A 26,091-nucleotide genomic window follows, 5' to 3' on the forward strand; every position below is an offset into this window, starting at 1 on the left:
AGTATGAAATGTGAAGTAGAGAAAGCTCCTGAGGAAATACTAATAAAATACAAAAAATCTAAAGTGGAGAAAGTAAAGACGAAATTAAACTTGTGGAACTGGAGGAAATAGTCCATTGTAGATGCAAACATACTAGTCAACTAATAAATGTTGGTAAAAAGTTTATAGGAGGATTTTACATTTTCTGACAAAGACAATCGAGCCATTTAACAGTAAAAAGGCTGTTTAATTGCAGAATATATTGACAGTACAGTACAGCAATAAAAACACTGCCATATTGCTTCTATTTTACATGACTTACACAGCTGCTGTTCAGCTTATCAAACAAAAACAGTAATACGGTACTTGTACAGTAATGATGAGAAACACAACATACAGACAAGCTCACAGAGCACTTCGCCCATCACTTTCCACTGACCGCTGGCTGTGTTAATTAAGAAATGCACAATAATATAATAACCATAAGAGCAAGAACAAAGACAGAGCAGTCAACCCCGACAGTAGTGATGTCCTCGTCACTGGGACAAGAAGGACCAACTGGGCTGAAACAACTGGTCACGCAGGGAGCAGAGGTGCACAGCCGCCAAGCCCACAGACGAAAACAAAACAGAAGAGAAGAATAAAAACCAAAAAAATATGGATTACTTTGTACGTACACAATACATACATGACATGAAATGACTTGACATTGTCCATGGTCACTCATTACTCTGTGAACTGGCCTTCAATCACCACATCACATCCTCTTCATGACTTGTACCTCCGTTCATGTATCACGTGGGTGCAGTTGCATTTCACTACAAAGTGTCAGTTTGTAAATAAGGGCACCACAGCTGCTTCTTCGCAGCCTTCCTCTACGACGGCTACCGCAGAAACATGGGAGCCGACCTGTCGTCGGTCACCGCCTTGCGGAGCCTCACCCCCCGGCGTATCGTCACCAGCATATCCATGTCCTCCTGGGTCGTAGAGGACGGCTCCTGGGGCACACGCTGAGCCGGAACCCCTGGCAGTGGGCTGTAGAAAGGAAAGTGACCCTCACCGAGGGCGCGGGCGCTGGCAGCCAGCTCCCCTATCTTTTCCACCAGGCTGTGGCGGTTGGCAGCAAGCAGAGGGTCCTCCTCCGCTCTGTGGGCGGCCATGCCGGGGGCCTGTTGAGCGTAAACGGTCCTGTCCGCCTCGCCTCCTCCTCCTCCTCCTCCACAGCCCCAAGCCGCGTCGGGGAGGCTCATCCGCTTTGGAGAAGCCCTCATGTAGTCACTAGCAGTTGGGTCATCACCATAAAGGAACTCCTCGCTGCCCGCACGATGCTGGGACGGGCTTCCATAACCCGGTGAATCTGGCACTGTTGGGGTCTTAACTGGCACAATGGGGGGCCGGATGGGAATGGGGCCAGATGTGGACGGCGTGCGTCTCACTCCGGTTTTGGAGGATGGAGTCCGGCGAATGGTCGCCGTCCCCGAGGTGATGGCCCCAGCACCGCTTCCGCCCGCACCGTTCGGAGTGCCCTGCAGGGTCTTACCTGCAGGCAGACCTGCTGTGCTGGCAGGCCTCTTGGTTTGGATCATGCGGCGGTAGCTCTGAGCGATGTTGCTGTGGCGTGGGATGGTGGAGGACTTGTCAAAGTCTGCCCGCCCTTCGCTGTCAGCATCCCCGTTGAGAGAGTAGCACTCATAATCAGAACCTAGAAGTGACAGTGAGTCATGAGCGTCTACTTTTTTTTTTTTCACTGAATAATAAAGAACACTGAAAGCAACTATGTTTTGAAGAGCTATTTTGTAGCTTTATTAGATAATAACTTATCGCATGCAGTAATTGAATTAACACTGAATAGTACAGCACTTTCCAAATTACTCAAGTGTTTCACACAGTCACACCAACAGCAATCACAAATTCTGCGCTGTATGCAGACAACATAGTGTGTTTTATCCGAACAGACTGTGTGGATGTTGAGTGTTACCTTGTGAGGGTATGGTGTCCTCGGAACAGGAAGGGGTGTTGGTCTGGGTGCTGTAGCCGCTGGAGTACTGCAGAGAGTCCCTGCTGCTCTTCTGCTGCTCCATACTCAAGCCTCTGGTCAGAACCATAGCTAGAGTGCTGGCTGCTGGAGAGAGCGGCTCACCATGCTGAGGCACACACACACATACACACACACACACACACAGGCAAGTAGGAAGAACATAAAGATTAGCACACATTTATATATGCAATTCACCATAATACAAGTCTCGAGTTATACAAACATTTTTACTCCATGAGGACTTCTTACCTTGGCTGCAATGGTTCCTTGGATAATTCTCGCTCTGTGTGAATCATCTGGTTGCATCCCAGAATAACCCAGTGGACTGGACGGAGCTTCCAGCTCTCTCATCTTATCCACAGACTCCCTCTTACGCTGCAGAGTGCTGGCTAATGAAGGCTCACAGGATTTGGCCCAGTCCTACAGCAGCAGACGAAACAATGAGACTGTCCTACAACTGTGCGTCTGCGGTGTTTGCCACCCGACAGTTGTGCAAGTCAGTTAAACACGGAAGCTGCCGATTAGGCTCATGAACTGGTTAGACGCCGATGTAGATATGGGCAGACTACATCAAGCTACGCAAGTGTTGTTAAGTGATATAGCCGCCTCAGTTTCGCACACCTTTGTGAGGAAAGATTTCAAAACTGAGCTTGATGAGCAACAGCAAAATGGTGACGGTGAGGTTAATCTCGAGGCTCATTAATGTGCATGAAGGCAATAAAACACAAGAGGCAAAGAAGCAACAAAGTTTTAAAAGAGCAAACCCAAAAGAAAAATTGCAAATGAAAACAAACCTTCCAGCTAGGAATCTTTGATGTGGGTGAGGGGGTGTTGGATCCAGGGGAGTGGTTAAATGTGGGGGACGCAGGAAGTATGACAGAGAGAGGCCTGATGGTGCCAGTGTGAGAGAAAGCAGGGCGGAAGGTACCGAAGGATGAGCATGAGCCAAACTGCAGAACGGACAGACAAGTCTGAGTCAGAGTGCTCAACAATATGAATAGACCACGTCACACCGCACTGCGGCTGTCAAGAGGAGCCCACCAGCCTCTTTAAGTTATAGATAACAATGAGTGAAATGCAAAGCACATTATGTGTGTGTGTGTGTGTGTGTGTGTGTGTGTTTGTGTGTGTGTGTCTCCAATAAAGCAAGTAGTTCTGGTGGGTTGCATGCAGTACTAACCGCCGTGGGAGAGTTGCACTCGCTGACAGACTGGCAGGTTTCTGAAGCCTCAGAGGAGGCTGAGCTTGTTGATTTCTGGGAAAGGATAAGATGGAGTAGAAAACAGTGGAGGGGAAGAAGAAATGGGGTGAGAACAGTAGGTGAGAAGAGGGATGAGAGATGCTCAGGAAGAGGGAGAGAGTTGGAGAAGAGTGTTGATGAGCTTTAGGAGGAGGGAGGTATTTCGGTCTCCGAGGGGATCTATAGACCATAGCCGGGATCGATAATAAAGTAGCCTGTAAGATCATTTATTCAGAACAGAACATTGCATCACTGGGTGTGCTTGTGTGCCGCTGAGTGTGTTCTGTACATTACACTCTGTTCAGACTGCGAGAGTCTGGATAGCTTTTATCAGACCGGGGGGAGAAAAATTCAACATTCGTATAAAAGAGAAAGCTCTGTAGCAGCAAAACAAATGAAAAAGCTCTGTTTGGGTTCTGGAGCTCTTATTGAGACATACGGGCTTTTCTCTGGAATGCAAACATGTCAACACTGAAGGTGCCGAATTGGAAAAGGATGATTGTTAAAAAGAGAGAATTGTTGTAGACCTACTGTGTCCTCCTGCCCTGCAGCATTACTAACTGAGGAATCTCTACAGCTAGCTAACTCGGTTTCCACTGATCAAAGAATATTATGCTTTAGTGGTACGGCTGAGACTACTACCTGGCTGGTGATGTCAGAGGGCATGGGCGACGGAGGCTTAGAGTGGGTGTTGGCGTCCTGGGATACGAAGCCCGAGTCGTGGGAGGAGACGCTGCTGAGCCGATGGGCTCCTGCAGAGGGCATCTGGAGGAGGCTGGTGACAGGATTTCAAATCAGTATAAAACTCAACATGTATGCAGGATTCACAATGACCAAATGGACACAAATCAAAACAGGGAAAAAAAGTCACTTGTATTTCCTTTATATGTGTGCATAAATAAAACATGTTTCCTTTTGCTTCCTACAAAAAAACTGAATATATATGTATTAAATGATTGAGACGTGATATCATGATATGAAATTAAATGACATTACAGAAAACAAGGTGAAGAGGTGTATTGCATTTCCATGATGTCCAGCAGCGAGCAGCATAGACGTGTCAATACTAAATGGATGATGAGGCGCAAGGCAGATTTAACTTCCCTAGAGAAGGACGCATCATCTATGTCAAAATTAAAATAGTCAACTCCCCAATCGGATTGGAGGAAAAGATAATGAATTGTCCTCACAACATACAGTATGTTTTTCATTCAATGATGACAGCGTAAAATACAGAAGGGAATACATATTGCAACATTTTCTATTTCACTTTTTTCCCCCGGTTTGATTTGTGTTCATTTGGCCATCGTAAATCTTCCATAACAATATAACACCATGCATGCTAAACAGGATTGTGATTCTAGCATCCCCCCCCCCCCCCCTTATTTTGTTCTGAAACTTGTTACGGGAAGATTTATGTGTAGGCCATGGAAAGAAAGAGGAAAAGGCTAAATGAAAAATGTATTATAAAAGCTGAGGACATGAAGGCAGTGTTATGTGAGAGCTCTAAACGATGCCATTCTTTTAATTCGGGTGCATCAAAGAGCATTCAGCAGTTATCCCGTCTTTGATTTTCATTTTCTTCTGAACATTAAGAGCCGTCTCCGCGCTTTTTGTCTGCTGCTCTGTCATTCTCACTCAGCGTTGATTCTCTTTGTCGCCCACAGATTTGAAAAAAAATGTGCAGCTTATGCTTCTCACCTTCCCTCTGTACTGCTCCCCCCCCCCCCTCCCTCTGGAATGTATCTGAAGGTATCATTTCTCCTTAATCTTTGTCCTCTAGAATGAGGCTGAATGTGGAATGCCAAATTAAATATGACAAATTAAATATCCCTAAATGATTCATTACTCAACACTAACCTTATGCCCTGGTTCTCTCTTATCTGTGTCTTTTAAAGAAGTACAAAGTGAGCTTGTTTTTCTTCCATTCTGCTACCAAGACCTTCGTCTCTTGATCACAAGTTTCTTTTTAAATTTCCATATACCAAATCAAGCTTGTGATTCTCCACAACTGAATCATGACATGTAGAGAAAATACTCTGACCTTCAGCTTATCAAAAAGCTTTTACAGATAAACTGAAACATCTACATCGGTCAAGCTGAGACCAAGGTTGTTTCTCCAAGTTCCATTTGGGAGGTGTAACCTTATATGAACTTATTCTACCCTACAAAAACATACATAACTCTCTAACATATAGTCAGTGGCTATATTGTAAATGAATATAGGACACAAATAAAGGGCTGCAGTGTTCATTCATTTACAATTAAATATTGCAAGGGTTTATATGCAAAGAAAAGCTCCTTACTTGACCTAGAAAGCACATCTGACCCATCTTCATAGCTAAATTGTTGAACTATCACCACTAGACTTACAAATATGTGGAATTTGGTTTCTCGTGTAGGCTCATGGCTGTCAGGCTGTAATGTTTCACAGCTTTGGAGCTAATCTGGCTGTAAGAAGCTTGAGAATTGCAAATCTACCAGGTGCTAAGAGCTGAGGAGCTGGCAAGTTACGCCATGTGCTCTATGTCGATTGTGTGTCTGGCTGAGTGCTGAGGGAGGGTGGGGGTCACCTGCTCATGTATTCATGACAACCTTCAATATTTCATTCCTTCCCTACCAGTGTGTTAATAAGTGAGTTGAAATCACGAAAGTGCATGTATGTTTACTCGAAACAGCTCAGATTCACTTAGCTCACTTCCAGTATGAATACAATTCACCATTAGCAACACATCAAACACGGCACACGAAACAAGACATGTGTGTGCGTGTGCGGGTGCGGGTGCGTGTGTGTGTGTGTGTGCGTGTGTGTGTGTGTGGGATATACCTGCACATGCTGCTCTTCTTGGAGCCGGTGCTGCTGGGGGAGGAAGGAGGGGTCTGGTAGGACCAGCTGTAGTCGGAGCCTTTCAGGTCCCGGATCACCTGCGGCAACACATAATCATACGGTGAAAACAATCGACACGTCGACATGGCTTTTACACAAGATAGTTATTTCTCAAGCTGTGTTGTGCGACATATGAAGGGGTGAATACATTTTGTGGTGAAACTGTAGTGGCAATAAACAGCAGGGCACTGTCCATTTAAGCAAATGTCACTCAAACAAGAGTGAACGTGTTGGGCATTAGTAGAATCAGTAGCATTACACCTCTGTTACCTGCTCACTGGCCGGTGGCAGCTTGTGTGGGTCTTCAGTCAGCAGAGTGAGGTCATCAACAATCGGCTGCAAATGTGTTATCTCTCCCAGCATGGCGATCTCTGCGTTCTGGAGGGGAAACGGGAGGGGATGGAATTTAACGGCCACCACGTCAACAGCAGGAGCAATCGGAGTAAAACATCCCACAACTCTCAGGTGAAACGGAGGCTAAATGTTCCTCACCACCACGGGCTGCAGCAGGTTAATGAATGTACAGTAACGGCCTCTCTCTTCCAGCAGCGCTCTGCGCACTGCCTGCTTCTCCGTCTCCTTCATCAGCAGGTACAAGTCACTGACATCCTGCATGGCACTGTCCAGCTGCGGACGCAGGTTACCCCGGCCTGTGCAAGGCGAGCCAAGGGTGCGGAGACGCAGAGAGGAGGGGGGAGGGAGCGAAGGAGGAAAGAGGTGGTGGTGGTGGGGGGGGGGGGGGGGGGGGGGGGTGAAGAGAGATTGGGAATTTGAGGGGCGGGTGATAATTACGAAAGTGACATGAAGGGAGAAAAGGGCACACAGTTCAGAGAGGAGGGGGATAGAGTACAAAATGAGAGACGATTAGAACACATAATGATAAATTGCTTGTGTACTGGAGGACAACGCACTAACAAACACTGCACATTGGAATGAGAGGACGCTGAACCATGTCATCAATCACGAGTCGATGCAAAGCAACTAGGCGGTGACTTGTAGGTCCTGAAATGGATGCGATTAGACACACGAAAGTAAACACAATGTCTGAGAGTCGTTTCCAAGACCGCAAACAATGACACTAGATGATAGATGAAGGCAGGCGAAAAGGATGCAATGATGATGATGACCACAGAGGTGCCACATTTTCTGTCACTCTTGTGATTGCATGATTTAGACAGAGATGCACTGCCAGATAGAAACACCCGACAATATATCTTAGCATATTTGGTTGAATCTCAAACCAATGGACTCACTTTAATATACAAGTAAGGAATATAGCTTTGAGCGGACCGTAATCACTTAAAGGGTCGTACCATTATCCGTATGTTGAAGACATATCAGAGCGTAACTGTCTAATCTGTCAGCGCACCAGCATTTAATACGCCACTGATTAAATTAAGGGTCTCATAAGGATCTGACAGCTTGTAAAAATGAATAAGCTAGCTTAGCTTAGCATAAAGACTGGAAAAAGGGGAAGGCAGCGAGCTGGAGAGTGAATCCAAAAAAACAGCAATGTGTCGTTTTTTTACACTTTACGTTTTTGTATGGATTAAACAAAAGAGACTCATCAGGTGAGATGTTTCCGTCTTTTATGCTAAAATAAGACTAAACAGCTGCCGGCAGTACTTTCATATCTAGCATACATGAGATATGGTATCAATCTTCTCATCCAACTCTCTGCAAGAAAGCAAATAAGCATATTTCCCAAAATGTCAAACAATTCCTTCTTTTAACTAAAAAATGCTAAGACAACACAGGATTTTCTTTGTCTGGCAGTTTGATCTAAGAATGATTACGATGCCTTTGAAAATGATCTCATGAAGCACAACGGACATACCTAGAAGCTCTACAGCCAGGGAAATAGCCAGAAAGAAGTAGAGGAAGGTTGCAGGAAAAGAGGGGGAGGGGGGGCAGAAGAACAGGCAGTGTTAGCTGCATCAAATCAAGGCACATTGCATGTTTATGACCAGCCGGTACCACTGGTGTAAATCCTGCACGGTAATAGGAATTTAATTACATCCAGCAGTAGTGGATAATGCAAGCACAGCCAGGAGAGAAGATCATTTCTTTGATTTACAAGGTAGAAGCTGACAAATCATCCAAAGCTGCAAAGGAGTCTTTGGAATAGTGCCAGGCATTTTAATGCGGTTGAGTTGTCATTTCTGACTCTACACTCTAGATGGCGCCAGTTCACTCTGAACTATTGGTACAGACCAGCGGCCAAGCTGACGTAAGACATTGATATCTGGATTTAAATCTCAACGAAGTTGTGTGAGTCGTAATTAACAGATTAGTTTTTTCTCACCTTTTCTTGCTTTTTTCTGGAGTTTTATGGTATCTAGCGACTTCCTTTTGATTTCCTGGCGAGACCGCTTGTATTCTGTGGACAGCAAGTCAAAAAAGGCGCATCAATTTCTGTCCAAATACACAGTGCTCACAAACAAGAAGATATAGTTTGTGTTCACAGGTTGTTCACCTTTGGCGTGGTCTTTGTCCAGCTGATTAGCTGTCTTCTTCCATTCCTCTATCCTGTCCTGGAGTGGCGTAACGAGGCCTTCCATAAGAGCACTACAGCGCGTAGACACACAACATGAGAGGAGAGTGTGAGAGGCATAATAAATAGCTTCATTTCCACGGCACAAAAACACTCAGGGAAGTGTGGCACAGAGGAAGGTCAACAGAGATGGGATGGGACCCGGGAATATTAATCCCTTCAAGGGAAGCGAAGAGAGAATATTGCAGTGGAGGGGTGACACTTACTTGGTGAAGTGGCGTAATTTTGCCTCAATGCTGCGGTGTCGCATACACATCCTCGTCAGAGCTGAGCCGACGTCCCTGGTGGCACCTTGGATAAGACAAAACAAACAGATTGTCACCCAGGATATAAGAGGCTGGAACTACGCATCACAGATATGCCTCTCGGCCTAGAAAAATATAATTCTCTATGAAGGAGACATAACACATCAAGAGAGCACTGTGAAAGGTTTATTCTCTCCTGTCAGATGGATTTATCAGGGCGTGTTTTTCCCTGCCAATGAGGCGTTTCCAGCTGCCGCCACTAGGTGGACGAGGGCTGATTGTAAAGGCAGAGCCCATAAATGTCACATTTGTTTGGCGAAAGCAGAGGCGACACAGAAAACTAAATGCCTACGCTCCCGCCCTCTTCACAAAAACATGCATTTCACCCTTTGACACTTGAAGACTGCGAGTGCGATTCACACCACGGCGTAAAAACAACAGCTTGTGTGAATCCGTTACTGTACTTTTCCTCTCTGCTGAAGTGTAATTAAATGGGGTTTTCAGCCCCTAAAACCCAGGCTGGCCCACTGTCCCTCGGATGGTTCACAGGCCGGTGTAATATGTGGCAGCAGTGATCCGGTTGTAATCTGGGCCACATAGAGCTAATCTGAGGGTCTCTCGCCAAACACACACACACGCGCGCACACACTCAGGCAAAGAGGGTGGACATCTCTCAGCAGCAGGCGGGCCTTTCAGAATCAAGGCATGTACGGTTGTATTTGTGTTCATGAATGAATTTTGGAGCATGTGCACAGGTTCGAGGGTGCATGGGTGTGTGTGTATAGACAGGTGGTGTGATTTACCATCCCCCCCCCCACCCTTTCCGAGGTTCTCACCCCACTCTATCCTGGAGGAAAAAGGAGGGAACCCTGTAAGGGGATATCCCTCTATTCTTCCATGCCTGCTCTGCCTTTCCTGTTCTCTCTGTTTCCTAAACACCATTCATGCAGGGCGGACAGAGAGAGAAAGACACTGGCTCTAACACGGCACTGCAAAAAAAAAGAAGAAGAAAAAAAAACAGGCAGCAAGAGAGAGTGATACACAGAGTGAAAAAAGAAAAACAACTAATGAAATAAGACACGGAGTAAGGAATGCTTCACATGGTTTTCCGGTGAGATCTGTGCTATTTTCCGGTTTCCGCACATTAAAGAAACTAGGTTAGCGTCTCCAGCTGACATCACGTCACGCTGCCAGTTCAAAGAACGTTTCACTGCATCACTCGGCTGTCAACGTCGGTGACGGTTGCACCAGTTCAAAGACACCGAGCAACCGATCTGGACTCCATCTCACGGAGACAATCTTCGGACAGATGTAGAATAACTTGTGTGTGTTGGGGAAGAGGAAGGGGAAGGGGGGCGGGCAGTCCTGTGTCTGCACTGCTTTTCTAGGTGACAGAGAGAGGGGAGGGTTAGAGGTGAGAGGTCATCCAGCTGTATCACACGCAGGCGTTAAAACACCAGCAGGAAGTGATTTGAGTTAACATGTGGAAACTATACGCTGAGCGCTTGCTATTAATAGTCGAAAGGATCTTTTAAAAAGGACCGGTGTTGAGTATCCGTCATGTAACGGCCTCTTTACCGACAGGCTCGTTGCTTCACAACTGTGAAGACGTATGAGGACTCGTGTGGGCCGGTTATGCAATCTCTCCTTTTTGACTTTTCTCCTCTTGAAAGCATTACGGGAGGCGTCCGCAGCTGCAAATCAGCTCTTGAAGGACGGAGGGAGACTGAAGGAGGGCCGGACGGACGGACGGGAGTAATGTGGGCTCTTTTATATGTATAACAGACCTTCCCAATGTCACTGTCAGCCGGCGAGAGCCCCTAACCCCCACTCTCCTGTCCCATCCACACCTGCCAATTCTCTTCCTCTCCCCCTCCTCTTCCTCTCCCAGAGGGGGATCAGCTGACAGCTAACATCCTGGGGAGGTCCAGAGGCTTCCCTGTCCATGTCCAAGAGCCCTGCTGGCCTCTGGCCTCGACCGGATGGACAGGGCTGCAGTGATTCACTCCCACAGAGACCTGCATGCTCACACAGGCATGTGACAAACATATACAAGCCAGGAAGACGGTTTGTTTTTATATTTTGTAGATTTCAACTGAAAAAAATAAAGAATATCCATCCATCCATCTCTGTTGCTCCTCCTGACTTTCTTCCTCTTTCGGCCTTTTAATATAGTTTTTTCCCTTATTTGAGCGCTTTGAGGCAATTTAGTGATTTGTGGTTTGGTGCTACTATAAAAATAAAAAAATATACTCGACTATCTCCCTATTTAGATCAATCAACACTTGACTTTGTAACGTGCAGCTTGAAACGTGGCTGGGAGCTGGGAAAGTGATTATTTAGCAGACCTGGACCCATGGGGCTTTCGGGGGAAGCAGGCTCGACCTCATGGCGGACAGCCACATGTGCACGAATGACGCAAAACACAGACCAGGGTGGAATAGAGCGGTCATGCATCCCAGCGATAGATCTAAGACATGGAGGAAACAACTGGAGCAACCGAACAGCCCAGTAATGTGTAGTTCATTATAAACAGCACTGCCAGGCATGTCGCCGAAGCCGATGGCACCTGGTTCAATATGTTTACTGAACATTAATTGCCATCAGGTCTGATGTGAGAAGTTCATGGGGGTTGTTGATGGGAAGGTGAAGCCCTCATTGTTGGGTTTTACAGGACCAGCACAGCGTGGTCCCAGTGTTTAGTGAGTGGTTCCATCCAGAGCTCTGGTTCTGGTTAACTCCCCCAAATCCTCGAGGTAGGAGGAGCGTTTTAATAGGTCTGCTTTATAGGGGGGGCTCTCCTGCCAGGAGCCCGGGAGCTAAGCTGCCACGGGTCTCATTCCCTGATGTCTTCAGCATGGTAGCTTGGCTTAACTATCTCTGCCTTTCCAGCATCTAAAACCCTGCTGCTCGGCTCACGTTTCATTTGCCCGAGCCGGAGTGAGATTCTGCCGTTGTTCGATTCTGCATTTTCAAGTTGAATCGGGCTCTCCTGAGTCGAGTGGGTGCTCCCTCTTTCTCTGCTTCCTGTGTCAATAAAGCATGTTTATGTGGGCTGTAGAGCGAAAAAGGTACAGAACATCCCACACAGTTACACTTCCAGGAATATGAAGGGTTTTTTTTTTTTTTTTTACTTAGCTCTTATACAGTCGGACAGCTTAGCAAAGGAAATTCCATCATCCGTGAGACAACGGTTATTCCTCACGTTGGCACCTTGGCGGCGGAGCTGACCGCGGGCTGGCATAGCCTGTACGCTTCCTGCCTTCACCCTCCCTCGCCCCTTTTAAAGTGCTACCCAATGTGAACTGGCAGGGACACAGCGGAGGCCACTGATGGATGAAAGGGGCCGTGGGATGAGAGGGGAGGCGGGGGGGAGGAGGGGGGGAGGAAGAAAGAGAGTACACACTGCCGAGGTGCCGGCCTGGTCAGAGGGCAGAGGAAGTGTTGGCTGACTGCTGCAGGTGCAACAGGCGCTGCCAGGACAAAATCTCCCACATTAGGCCCAGAAAATATATGATTTATGAATGGCTCATATAATGTTTTCCAACATCATCAAAATCTTCAAATAGTTTGTGTGTTTCTCCTTTCAAAAGGAACCGAAAACCATAATGAAAACATTTTCAAAATACACAAAGAGAATGAGGAGGAATTGCTTTGATTTTGTCCCGTTTATTTACCAGTTGAGCAAATACGCAGCTGAGCTTTCCGAGTTCAAGAACCAGACGAAACATCACATATTCACATCATCAAACCCTTTCGCTTCAAAGCACAGCTGGAGTTCTGGCGGTGTAGTCAGTCAGTCAGTTAAAAAAATAAAGCAGCATCCCATCCGTCTGCTGGTTGGGGAGCACTAGCTTCTGATGGAGGGAAGAGAAGTCGGATAAAAGAGACTCGTGTGGACATTGATTGTGGACCAAGAGTACACTACTGAGCGCCTGCAACAAGAGCGTTATAGATCTGACTGAAGTTACAGAAATTGTGGATGACAGACAGAGACAGTGCTGAAGTCTTTTGAGAAACTCTCCAGAATCTCTGATCTAAAATGCGAGAATATATTTACAGACTTAAGAGCCAAGCTTGAAAAGACAAAACGCATTTCATAAGATTATTTGTTCATGGTTGTAACACACAAAGTAAACATCCGTTTCACTCAGTTTTATGAAATGTTATATCCCCTGACAGATTGGGGTGAAATGCATGTTTTACTTTGTAAACAAAGCCCAATGTGGTTTGAGGGAGGGCTTTCATATTGAAATGACTTCGTTTGAAAAAAAAAAACTAGGCCATCATTGTTTGTATTCATTGTCTTTACGCTAAAAACTAAAACACAGACCCCACTGATGTGTAACGAACAATAATAAATAATGACCCTATTTTACTTGGGGACATCTTTTCTTTTCTTTTGAACACAATAAAACCAAATATGTAGAAATGTATTGAACTTCATTTGCCACAAACTGGAATGGAACTTTGATGAAAGTCACGAAATACTATTTTATTTTATTACATAGCCCAATACGAGTCTTCAAATGACTTGCTTTGTCCGGACCGAACAGTCAAAAACCCCAAAATATCAAATTCCCGATGCAGTAAAGAGAAAAGTGACTGTAAATAAGCTGAAGTAAATAACCTGAGTGAACGCATATATGCGCTATAGGTGCTGTATGTCTGCAGTAGAAATCAAAACAGCACTCAGAACCTTTGTGTCACTTCCTTACACATGGGATGTCTCTTCTTACCAGCAGCAACATAAAAGAAAGGCAGAGGAAACAGCCTTAGGATAAATTGTTTTAGTCACACACACACACACACACACACACACACACACACAGTCAAACACACACACTCAACCCATTGTTGTCTGGCCGGTACGCACAACGAGTTTCACCTCACAACCAGAAACACCCACGGATGCGGACAGACCTCGCCGTGTCCTGAAGTGGTGTAAACATGCTCTGGAGTACATTAGGAGGAGGAGGAGGAGGAGGACAACGAGGAAGTTCAGTTTTCTGTTGGAGGAGCTTCCTGCTCAGTGACATAAACGCTGCTAAAAATAAACGCCGCCCCTTGACCAGATGTGCTTTTCACTGGAGTTGAAAAGGGGCAGACGGAGAGAGAAGAAGAAGAAAGTGTTCAGTAAGGAAAGGAGAGAAGTACTGTACTGTGCATGAAAGTGGAAAGAGCAGAACTAAACGGGGGAATTCTCCTTCACCTCACCTCGGGAGGACGACACCTGGAGATCCTATTTTCAATTAAAAAAAAAAAAGCCCCCACATGTGTCCAAACTCCAAATACAAACAGCAAGAGGCAGACGTTGAGGCAGCAGTCTGAGAATGACTCAGTCTTTTAATGGAGCAAAGCCTGCAAGCCAGTTCATGCCGATGACTCTCGCTGTCCTGCTTTAAAACCCGACGCAATATGGTTCTCTTTATCTCAGCGGACCGATGTTCTGCCCACTCTTTGCTCTGCCAGCCTTACTCATGAGCAGATAATCCTCCACACAATGCCGACGCCTCCGCCGCTGCTCATATTGCACTTCATAAGCTCCACCTGTAGCCTCTGAGTCATAAGACACCCTGAGGGGATGTTTATTATCATCGCTCCCCGTTCGAGCTTGACGTGCGCTTGCGGGGAGAGACCAGTCAGAGCCGAGACGTCAAATACAAAGTCTGTACGTAGTCACGTCGTGATAATAAAATGTTTCCATGTGGGTGGTTGGGACTGAAATGTTCTTGTCTGCTTTATAAACCTATAAAGTCTTCATGAGGGAGTACCGATCGGCCACTCGGCCACCTCCATTTTATAACCACAACAATAAAATCTCTTCTTCATGCTGAGTCATTCCGATCACAATACATTCAACCTGCATTCAACTATTTAGAGCTAGAGTGGAGCTGGAAGCCCCGCTGACCCAAAAACGTATCTCTATCGCTGCTTCGAGCTAAATGCTATCGTCAGCATGCTAACATGTTCACAGTGATAATGCTAACGTTCTTATATCTAGCCCACATAAAATATTACGTTCATGTTCAGCTTCTTAGTTTAGCGTGTTAGCACCTAACACAAAGTACAGCCGACGCCGACTGAGAGTCATTAGCTTTGCACCCGATGATGGCGCTACATGAATAGTGAGGGGGTCGACAAAAAATATTAAAATTCATCTTGCAGGGAACATTGTACCAAATATCATGGCAATCCATCCAATAGTTAAGACATTGCCCTATATTCAAAAATGTCAAGCCAATCGAGGAAAAGTGAGAAAAATCAGTCGGATTCGTCCTCTGGGGACTATGAATGTTTGGACCAAAGTGGTGGACCGACAGGCCGACCTTTCCATCCTTAGAGCCATGATGCTAGAATGAAAAGGCAAGATGTTGGTAATAAAGCAAAATGGTGGAGAAAAAAAACAATAGGGAGAACATTCAAAATATTTGTTCTGAAAATAATCAAACAATCGTGTGATCTGACCAGTGACCCTCCACCCTCAGCAACTGTTTTTAAATCAGCCACCTCAGATGATTAAAACTATGCATGTATCCCTTTCAGAACCTCTTTTAATGTCCTCCCTTACATTCCTCCATCAGGCTCTCTCTCTCTCTCTCTCTCTCTCTCTCTCTCTCTCTCTCTCTCTCTCTCTCTCTCTCTCTCTCTCTCTCTCTCTCGTGTTTTCCCTCCCCTCTCCGGCTCCCTTCCACGTTGACTTCGTGTTCAGGATATAGCTGAACACAGTGTTCCCCTCCAGCCTCGTGTTTGTCTTCTTAGTTTGGTATTCACCCTCCGAACGAAGGTTATGCAGAGCAGAACAGAATTTGTTTTCTTTCCATTATTACTCCCTCCTTTTTTTCCGTCTGTTCCTCGCATCATTGTTCCAGCCACTTCACCCTTTGCATGTGGTCATTACAATAGCTGGAAAACATTCATTTTTGCAGCGACCACATTGAGTTTTGAGGTCAAAGCCTGTAAACTCCAGACAGACACGGAGAGCTGTTTTGGGAGCAGTTCCTTCAGAGAAGGTAGACAGCTGAGGGAGAAATAAGAGGCCCTAGTTGATACGTATGCGACTTTACGGCTGGGGGTCGTGAAATACCTGGGAAGCCTCGCATACAAAAGGCACAGCTGACCACACCGCATCATTCATTAAAAGAGACTGCATGTGCATGTAAGTCCAATCTAAAAACCCCTCAATAAGCTGTTGTCACGCAGTCAATCCCACATATAAGATGCACGTCTAACGGCCCTGTACTGGGACAATACAGGCTCATATCAGGCTCGAACATGAAATGTCAAGCTTGATGGATGTCAGTGCCGGTCACATGGGCTACACTCTCATTATTTGACATGTCCGTAAAAATAGCTGGGCTGCTGGGACAGTGCAGAGGACAGTAATCCCCTGATCTCGCTCTGCACTAGGCCACGGCCGCAACTCGTCCATGCCAGGCCGTCCAGATGGCGAAGTAGGGATATCCGTCCCATCTGCCATCCCAGAGAAGCACAGGGGCCAAGCAGATTACTGCTTCGCTGAGACACTGATCTACTAGCGCATCTCCATTCCACCACTGAGTGTGGACTGAATGGGTGAGGGAAGGAGACAGACAGAGAGAGTTAACCCATTGGGATATTATGTCTGTGTAATGGTGTGTAATGGTGTGTGTGTGTGTGTGTGTGTGTGTGTGTGTTTGTGTGTGTGTGTGTGTGTGTGTGTGTGTGCGTGCTCTACAGGCTCTGGCACGCATAGATGTAAAGAGAAAACGGTTTCGTAAGCGCTGAGCACAAACTTGCAGTGCATCGCAGTCTGGCCGGTGATCCCCGAGTGTGAATTTTTAAAGCTGTGGACGGCTGATCAGGAAGGGAAGCGAAGGCAGTCTGTGTCCGTGTGTTACAGAGTGGGGCTAAGAGGATTAGCTAAACGCCTCTGCCTAGCCTGGATACCCAGAGCTGTGGAAATCCCAACCACAACCCCCACCCATGGCCAAGCCACCCCCACCACCCCCCCCCCCACCCCCCCGCAACTAGGCCCACCGCACTCTCCGAGCCTGTATATCCCATACCCTGATGGACCATTAGCCCTGAACTCAATGGCGCTTTGACTTATATCTCATTCAACCATGTCCAAAAATGAAGTCAACCGTCCATTAAAAACATCTAGCCTAGCAACAAGAAAACACCAAACACAGAGCCCACTATTCTCCAGGTAAGTCCTCTTAAATACATCGCACAACAATGCAATATGAGCGACAAAAATGGTCTAGACAACACACCAAAAGCCATTAGGCTGACCTCAAACTAAATCCCAGGAAAAGAAACATTTATATTTAAGAAAGCTGAGATTCTCCAAGTCCATAGATCTGGACTCTGTGGTTGGCAGACCTTTATTGAACCCAGATGCGAGAGACAGACGTGCCTTTAGACATAGGTCCATCAGCACAGCTTAGAGAAACAGCGCTGTCAGTGTCTGTGTCAGTGCCAAAACGCCTGGCTGCCGACTCCTCCAGCCGCTTCATAAAACACAGACGCTGACGCCACGGCCGTGACCATAAACTCTAAAAATGGACAAGAGGAAGCCTGAACATGAACATGGAGAGAGTTTGAGGTGGAAACGGGGGAGTGATCTCAAACACAATACAGCTATTAAAAGGCATATGTATGAAAAGCTGCCCTCCCAGAAACAGTCAACAAAGCACGTCAAGACAGGAAATCATGAACTCCTACTTTAATTCACCGTCCTCTCACCCTGGCTCAATCAAAAAAGGCACTGAATGAGGGGAAACGTTGCTTTTCTTGGCAGGGAGACGTGCAGTCTGGAGAGTGTGTGAGAGTTAAAGGGGTGACGGGGTGAGTGTGTCAAAGGTAGATTAAAGGAAGCAGAAGACGAACGCGATGAAACCTCCAGCTGTGCCAGCAGCTGCAGCTCGTCCCTGAACACGAGAGGGGAATCGGGGTGACAGCAAGGCGGCCAACAGTTCACAGCCGAGGGCCTGCCCCCTGTGGTGCAATCAGCCCTATATGGTGGTGCAGACGCTGAGATAAACATGATCACTGTAGGCAGACAGACCCCCCCCCCCCCACACACACACACACACACACACGAAAGGGGGAAAAACAGCCACAGAAACACTTGGCATCTGGATGCCAATATATTTAGGATAATAGGTTTTAACATTGCAGCAGCCGGAAGGGCAAATTTGCCTAAATCATGTCCACGGAGCCTGCAGCGTGGGGGTTCAAAACTTATCCCAATGCACTACAGTAAATATAGACATTCCTCCCGCCAAAATTAACTGCTGGGTTTCAGAGCACGCAAAGACGAACACGGCTCGCTGGTGAAGAGCACAATCTCTTTTAGATTGCTCGGAATAACTGTTGGAAGAAAGGAAAAAGCAACCGCACCGATCGATTCAATTGGTGTCAAATGAGCTGAACATTGAAACCATCAAATTATTTTCTATTCTATTTTCTAGTTATACAATTACAAATCACAAACCCCTTAGAGCCCAAAGTGATGACTTCAAACTTCTTATTTTGCCTGACCAACAGTCAAGAGTCTACAGCCACACTGCACTTTGGCCCAGTTAAAGGCTAATGGTAGCAGGGCAAGCTGAAGCAAATCACATCAGTTTTGCAGAAAACTGGTCATAAAGAAGGAGTGGACGAATCAAAATGTTTAACCTAAAGATGGCGCTCGATTAAAAGTAAGGCTATCACCAAAGTAATTCGAGCACTGTGGACATCTGTGCTAAATTTCAGGGCAATCCATCGCATAGCTGTTGAGATATTTTGGTCTGGACCAAAACGGCGTTTGACTGACCAACGACAAACCGACCACAGAGACTGTTGAGACCATCAAATGTTTGATTCTATACGCTACAAATGTCATAGTCTACTCATCTGCACCACCCTAGAGCATGTTTCATTAGTTCCCCTTCACTTGTTACAAAGTCTCTCATCACATAGCGTTCCCTGCATCACTCATACAGTCCCTCAGAGGGATGACATTAATCCTAAAGTTAATGTCCCTGGGAGAGGAGCAGAAGAGGGAGTGGGCGTATGAGTGACACACTTAGAGGGATTTTATGCATCTATAGCTGTAAAACTCAAAGCGCCCCTCTCTCTCTGGCCCATCGATCATTCTGCTGTTTTACCGTCTTTTACAGTAGACTTTTCCTTTGAACTCCAGTCCTGCCACGGTCCATACCTCGGTTTTTATTGAAGCAGGCTGCCAGCTGCTAGCAGGTTGAGGCTAGCCTACCTTGCTCTACTCTTGCACTCACATCAGGAATCATTTAAGGTTGATGGATCGCCACGGCAATAAACTCTACTATTACTGGACAAGCTATAGGAGTAAAACTAGTGAGAATGTGTGAACACCGTTGAAGAGATGCCTTTTTATTTACTCCGGCAGTAAGTGGTCAGTAGGGGGCTGCGCTAGTGCAAACTGCTTAAAAGCATGTTGGAATGTGACCTGCGAGAGGTCAGGTGGCCGGCTACCAGCTGTCACTCTTTGAATATCTGCGTGTGTGTGATTATGACTGTGTGTGTGTGTGTGTGTGTGTGTGTGTGTCTGTGTGTGTGTGATTATGACTGTGTGTGTCAGGAGCCTTTCCAAGCTCATCCGAGTTTTTTGACCTACATACTGCTCTCGACGATCAACCCGAAGGAAATCAGCTGCCTCGCTGGCCAGCCCGTCTGCTGCCACTAGCAGTGTGACAAAGCAGATCAGCAGACCTCATTAAAGGCCGAAGAAACAATAAGCTCAGATTTTCACTTCTCTGAGTCCGCCACGCCACACCACGCCACGCCGCCCCCCCCCCCCCCCCCCCCCCTATTTCTTAGACTGCCCACTTTCTTCAGTCTTTGGGGGGGGGATGCTATAACCCCGAGCTCCACACAATACCGAATCCAATGAGTGTTAAACTGCACAACACAAAACGTTTCGCTGGTGTGGTTTAACCATAATGCAGAGTTACACTAGCGTCACTTCAAGGTAAGTGAACATTTACATCTGAGACACAAATAATCAGTGCGCAACACTCCATGAAGACAACAACAAATCAATGTATTTCCCCCCCCCCCCCCCCCCTTCTTTCAGAGTCTTAAGTCCACGGTGTGCGAGAGCTTGCATTACCAGAAACCCCTCCTTACCTCTGGAGTTGGTAGCCATGTCCGCCACCTTCTGAAAGGCATCTAGGAAGGCCACCGCTGCCAGAATCGTGGTCCTGTAAATATATAGGCACACGTTCACGACACCGTGACCGCATCAGGAGTCCGTAAACATTACAATATTTCTCCGACGTTCACTGGAACCACTTCTCTCACCTGAGTTGAGAGTGCAGTTTTGTGGCCTTGGCACTGAAGTCTTCCCACATGGGGTAAGAGCTCTGATAAATAAAAAAAGAAAGGGGGGAAAGAAATGAGTCAAACAAATATCTCACCAAGGACATTTAAGTGCACAGACATACCTTCTAACACACACACACACACACACACACACACACACAATGCATTTGGAAAGACATAATGTTCTCTACAACAGGATCAAGTCTGGTACAGCGTAATAGAATTCTCTCCCTTTTTTTTTTGCATTAATACTGAGTTGAAATAAGGTTGCAATAACTCAAAGGGAGCTTGGTTTCTTCCCCAGGGGTTGGAAACAGGTTGGTGCATAAGCTCCGTGCTCTGACTTGTCTTTAAAAAGGTCAACGGGATTTCTCATTGCACACTTTTGTCATTATTATTCTCAATCAACCTGACCGCCCTCGTCTCTCGTTCTTTGGTGCGGGCTGGTTTGCGTGTGCAAATGTCTTTTGCACATGCATGATCTGCATAACTTCTATAATATATATATCATGGCTGTTTATGTGCACCGGGCCGGCAGTATGGCTGGTCTTTGAAAGATCTGGATTAGATTTACCTCGGGATCATCGCACGCTGCTTTGAGCTCTAAGAGCAGAAGCCAAACATTAAACACATTCGAGGTTAGATCCCATTAGAGCAAGAGCTTGAGCCCCTGGAGAAAGAGTGAGGCAGGGCATAACCCCCATGTGCCCCTTCGATGGAGAGGAGCCAAAACAGGCCGCACATCCTGACTATATATAGTCAGCGTGCAATCTGGCAACAGTCTTGCTCTTCATCACTTCTGGTATAACCACCATTCTGGAAATGACAGCGTTTAACTCGCAGCTTCTCTCCGCCTTAGAAAGTGATTTAGGAGCCGTCATCTCCAGCAAAAAAACCTTTGCCGTGATCCTCTAAGCCTCGCTGTCTGAACTTGAGTCCAACAGGTGTCTAATTGGCTTGTGTGGCTTGCGACTCCCAGGGGCAGGAGGGATGCGCTGCCAAGACAGCTGAGGGAGGAGGGCGAAGAAGCGGCTGCATGCAGAGCAGCGGGACGGTGGGACAAGCATCTCTCTCTTCATTCACACCCAGCAGCTCCCAGGGAGGTGAGGGGAGACAAACAGAGGGAGGGAAGGAGGACAGGAAGGAGAGGCGGGCTCTTCCTCCGACGCCTCGCCATTCACCGGAGGCCGAAACTATCATCCTCGGAGGCGGCGGGCAGTGTCGGTTCATCTTGAAGAAGTGCTTGCTTTCCCACACACACACACACACACACACACACACAGAGCCTGGAAGTCACATCCATTGCTGACCTATTTCTTGATGTTGCTGATGTAATCCAGCTGAGTCATTGTATTCCTTCTCACTCTCTACCTCCTCTTCTACCACCTCCTACTCTTTTGCATCTCTTCCTGCAGCTTCGTCAGACTGTTATACAACCAACAGGTGCTGCGTATGTCAATGCATGTTGTCTGTTTGGTCCATAAAAGAGCCTTTTTTCTTTTTTTAAGTTCTCCGAGTGCACAGCTTGGGTATCATGTGGGTAATTGCACACTGTACTGTAACTTTGCTCCCAATCGGCGAGATCAGCACAGGAGAGCCGCGCTGCTGCGTTGCTCCCGGGGGGGGGGGGGGGGGGGGGGGTAAAGCCGGTCTGACAGGCCTGCGTGGCCCAGCCAGGCGGCAGGAATGAGGTCAGATGCCTGTCTCCGACAGTGGACACTGTGCTGACTAAGGGCTTCAGCCTCATTCATCTTTGCTGCTTATCAATACACAGACTGCCTCTTTCTAAGAGCCCCCCCCCCCGTCTGTCTCTCTAAGCCTGGCATGAGCACACCACAGAAAGGGGAAATATATGAAACCAAACCAGCGCTGCCAATAGCCGAGAGCTGATTTCATTGGAGCCTGACAAACGAGGGCCCATAAATAGTGCGTCCGAAAAGGCACCGCGGCCCCCCCGAGAGCCAGCGATCAATGAGAAATCTGTTGGGTGGAAAGCGCCGCCTGATGCTTGACTTATTAACTGCTCTCTCAACACTTTGTAGCATGAGCGTCCCCCCCACAATGAGAAGACTGGGAGCTGCCAACGGGGCCTGATGAATACGTTCACACTTTCCATCTGTTGTGGTGAACAACAACAGACCACCCTGGTTCAACTTCCTTGACTTGACCCTCCCCCAACACACACACACACACTTGTATGTGGGTTATAAATAATGGGAGACATCTAGTTCCTGCTTAAGAAATAATTGTAAAACTATGTTGAGAGAAAGACAAAACGTTTTAGACAGAAAGCAGGCGGCGTGAGTCTGTTCCGTTCAGCGAGGTAGTGCCTGGATGAACTGTGTATTGAACTAGGCGACACACTGCTGAAGTAGAGATTTCCTGCCACAAGGGCCAAACATCAGGAAGCACAATCAATAACCTTTAATGGCCGTTTCTGTCCGGGAGGTTTTAGGTGATGGAGCCGTTTATTTTCTTTCAGAGCTTCCACCTGTGTCATTTATAATCTAAGAAACCTTGGAGCCTGGGATGAGGTATAGGAACAGTTGTTTGGGGGTCAAATGGCACCGAAGAACAGTTGTACTGAGATTACTGCACCTCGTAGACATTACCTCACAATTTCTACAGCTCGTTCCCCGTCTTGTGATTGATCCATTTGATTCTAATCATCATGAGGTTATAACACATTAAACCCCCACCACGTATTTCACAAATTAAACATGTTAGTTATTCATTTTAGTTCCAGTTAGCAGGTATTATATGGTGATCACACACTGGCTGAAGTATTGTTACATATAAACTGACGGACCTGCTGCACATTATGCAAATAACACAAAGGGAAACATGTTTCATCTCCCAATTTGACCTGCAGCGGTGTTTCCAGTGGGGGAGGACCCGGTAATAGAGACAAAGGCAGTAAAAATATGCGTCTGATCAGCCACCGTGCTACCACAAAGGTCACATCTCACCCCGGTCTACTTTACCGTAGGCTGCATGCGTGTCACCTACCTTCATGTCGTTCACGATGGCCTGGAATAATCCACCCAGCGCTCCACACTCCTTCTCCACAGACTCCATGGTGTCAAAAACAAAAACAAAAAAAAGCTCGCAGAAAGACACACACAAAAAAAAATTCAGATTAAAGATCCGCTTTCAAAACAGCAGACATGCAGATCTTTGTTTTTGTTCATCCGCCCTTCGTTGTCTTCTCCTACAAGAACGCAAGCCAGCAGCGGAGAGGATGCGAAAGCCGCAAAAAGCCCACAGCCAGCAGTCTGCGGGGCGCACGGACAAAAAGAAACGTGCTGCTCGATATGGCACCGGGGGTGGGGGGCCGCCGCTCGCTCGCTCCGCCGCCGCTACTCGCCTCTCGGATGCACGGGAGAGGGATGGCGCGGGGAATGCGCTTTGTCCGGGTGAACTACAACCGGGAAACGTGGAGGGGACATGCACTGTGGCTCCTCATGACCGCAACGTTAACCCTAAGAGAGCCCTATCAGAACAGGAAAAAACGGAGAGATCACAAATTGTGGGGAAGAGGACAGGAGGAGGAGGAGGAGGAGGAGGAGGGGGGGCAACCACGGGAGACGGGATCGGTCGCAGGTCTGAGACGCGGGGACGCGCTCCGTTGTTAGTGGCGGAGCAGATGTCTCGGTGCTGGAGTCTCCCGTAATACGATCCATGGGAATGGGAAGGGGGCTGGTCAAGTTTTTTCTTCTTCTTCGCATATAGTGGGTGAGGAGGAGGGGTCAAGGAGGAACACCCCCTCCTCCTTTCCTCCCTCGTCCCCTCCTCCCACCCACACGCAAACAAAAGTGAAGCCCCGTCCTCCCGTGGAACAATTGATTGAGATGCAAAGGAGGATTTCCTCGGCTTTATTTGTGTATTCACGCACACGTCTGTTAATGATCGTTTGTTCCTCCCAGAGTGGGTCTTAGTTGTTTTCAGGAAACAGTATGATCACCTCACTTTGCATCAGATAATCTGCTGAGTAAACATGACAAACGACAGGGAACGTTAATTCAACCCAAATTGTTTCCTGTGATTTAAAGGAATGGTTCAGCATTTTGGAATTAGGCTGCACATTGGCCTATTCACTCTGTTGCCCAGATAAGAAGATACCATATAAGTGTATGTTAAAGATGGTTAGCTTAGCATATAGCTTAATTAGCTTAGCACAACGACTGAAAATCAACCAATCCATTTTATTTGATTATTATCACATGTAGCCTAACCATATAATTACAGTGAAATACAGATAATCCCGCCAGTTCCTTCAATGTGTGCATTCAACAGAGGAACGGTGTCCATGTGTATGATTGGGAAGAACATCCACTTACCAGAACCTTTAGAACTCACAAATGAAAACATCTTGTTTGCTTAATTCATTAATTTAAAGAAACCAGAAGTGTTAATATGACATGTTTGTGCCAACCAGCAGAGACAGGAAGTCACTGTACCTGGCCAATCGTCCAGCATGTAGCCTAACCCCTGTAAAAGTAAAATTTATTGTTTTTATATATCAGTTTTTGTACATAGGTAACAAATGAAACATATTATTCGTTAATTAGTGAGCTTTAGACATGCTGGCAGGATCTTCAGACAGAGCCGGCTAGCTTCACATTTATCATATAGACATGAGAATGACATCAATCTTCTCATCTGACTCCTGGCAAGCACATTTACCAAACATGTTAAACAATTTATAGTAAATTCAGATTTTTGGGGGGAAATACGATTTTAAATAATTAAAGCAGCCTATTAGTTGTCACTTTAGAATAATAAGTCAGTAGATTTACATCAGGTTGAGCAGTCGACCCATCACATTGAGGCCACCAGAGTGAAATGTATTTGAACCACATCATCACTGGTCTGTTACGGAGTTACTGTTACAGACAGTGACCCCCCCCCCCCCCCCCCCCCCCCCCCCCTGCATTCCTGATAAACATCCTGTCAGTTTATAACCCTGCACATCTGCCACACACACCATCCGCTCTCATTTGTCTGCTTTTTTTTCCACGGGAGGGCATCCACCCCGCCAGGTAGACCTCCTTGTGAAACTCGGCTCACGTCAGCCCAAAAAAACTGTAAACCACGTCAGTAGACCGACTAACCCCGGAGAAGAAATGTTTGCCATCATTTTGAGAGACTATATATATTTTATCAATCATGCCTGTCTTTTACCACATCATTTCCTCTGCAGTCACTCCTTCTGGGTCATGTCAGGGAAGTTTGCTTACCATGCAAGTACATGATGAGTGTTGTACCATGTAATAATATCCTTTATTCAGAAGAGAAACACGACTTCTACCGTGGGTATTTATAGAGCAACTAGATAGCAGCATCCTGTCCTGAGAGAGCGAGAGTCATAAACGCACTGTCTGAACAAAGAGAATAACACAAAGAATTCAAAATCATGGTGTCTTTTCATTAAGTTACGGTGGTTAGGTTTAGGAACTATGTCTGGTTTGGTATCTCACCTTGCTGCCCAGTGGACAGACATGAGGTAGAGAGGCTGGGATGGGAGCCCAGTCGCACTCACTGGCATCTCTGAGAAAACAGCTATAAAACAGAATCTATCCCCAACACAGATGCTGACATTCCTCACCACCACCAACAACCCCCCCTGGAAAAAAAAGGCCCTATACTCTGTTCCCTGCCATACCACTGATGCATCTGCGTCTGCAAGAGTTTCCTTAATTCAAGCAAGGATGGATTTTAGTAAGGAAAAAATGTGACGGTTTGTGTTTCGCTGCGCTCTCCCAGTAAGGCTTTACAACTGAAAGCAATCATCAGCCCTAAACACATCAAGCT

The 26,091-nt window shown here is 46.6% G+C and overlaps 1 protein-coding gene across 2 annotated transcripts; it reads right to left on the reverse strand.

Annotated features, from left to right (window-relative positions):
- Positions 1 to 211: 211 nt before the first annotated feature.
- Positions 212 to 23,879, reverse strand: mtss1la (MTSS I-BAR domain containing 2a). 2 transcript variants are annotated; one of them, XM_079162961.1, is made up of 15 exons: positions 23,287 to 23,879; positions 20,257 to 20,318; positions 20,083 to 20,156; positions 8,905 to 8,989; positions 8,621 to 8,712; positions 8,450 to 8,524; positions 6,637 to 6,794; positions 6,415 to 6,522; positions 6,085 to 6,182; positions 3,900 to 4,032; positions 3,198 to 3,272; positions 2,812 to 2,967; positions 2,267 to 2,437; positions 1,958 to 2,123; positions 212 to 1,681 (listed from the first exon to the last, which is right to left on the reverse strand). In XM_079162961.1, exons 1-15 carry the CDS (start codon positions 23,353 to 23,355, stop codon positions 864 to 866), a joined length of 2,340 nt encoding a protein of 779 aa, XP_079019087.1. In that variant the 5' UTR covers positions 23,356 to 23,879; the 3' UTR covers positions 212 to 863. The 2 variants fall into 2 exon arrangements, with proteins under 2 accessions (XP_079019087.1, XP_079019086.1); XM_079162960.1 differs by lacking the exon at positions 2,812 to 2,967.
- Positions 23,880 to 26,091: the final 2,212 nt, after the last annotated feature.

This window comes from Pholis gunnellus (assembly GCF_910591455.1).
Source record: "Pholis gunnellus genome assembly, chromosome: 7".
Taxonomy (NCBI): Eukaryota; Metazoa; Chordata; class Actinopteri; order Perciformes; family Pholidae; genus Pholis; species Pholis gunnellus.

Coding starts and splice junctions, on each gene's coding strand:
- mtss1la (XM_079162961.1), bottom strand. CDS start 23,355: ATGGAGTCTGTGGAGAAGGAGTGTGGAGCGCTGGGTGGATTATTCCAG. Junction 8,713..8,904: donor AAATTACGCCACTTCACCAA/GTAAGTGTCACC, acceptor TACGCGCTGTAG/TGCTCTTATGGAAGGCCTCG. Junction 2,438..2,811: donor CAAAGATTCCTAGCTGGAAG/GTTTGTTTTCAT, acceptor CTGCTGCTGTAG/GACTGGGCCAAATCCTGTGA.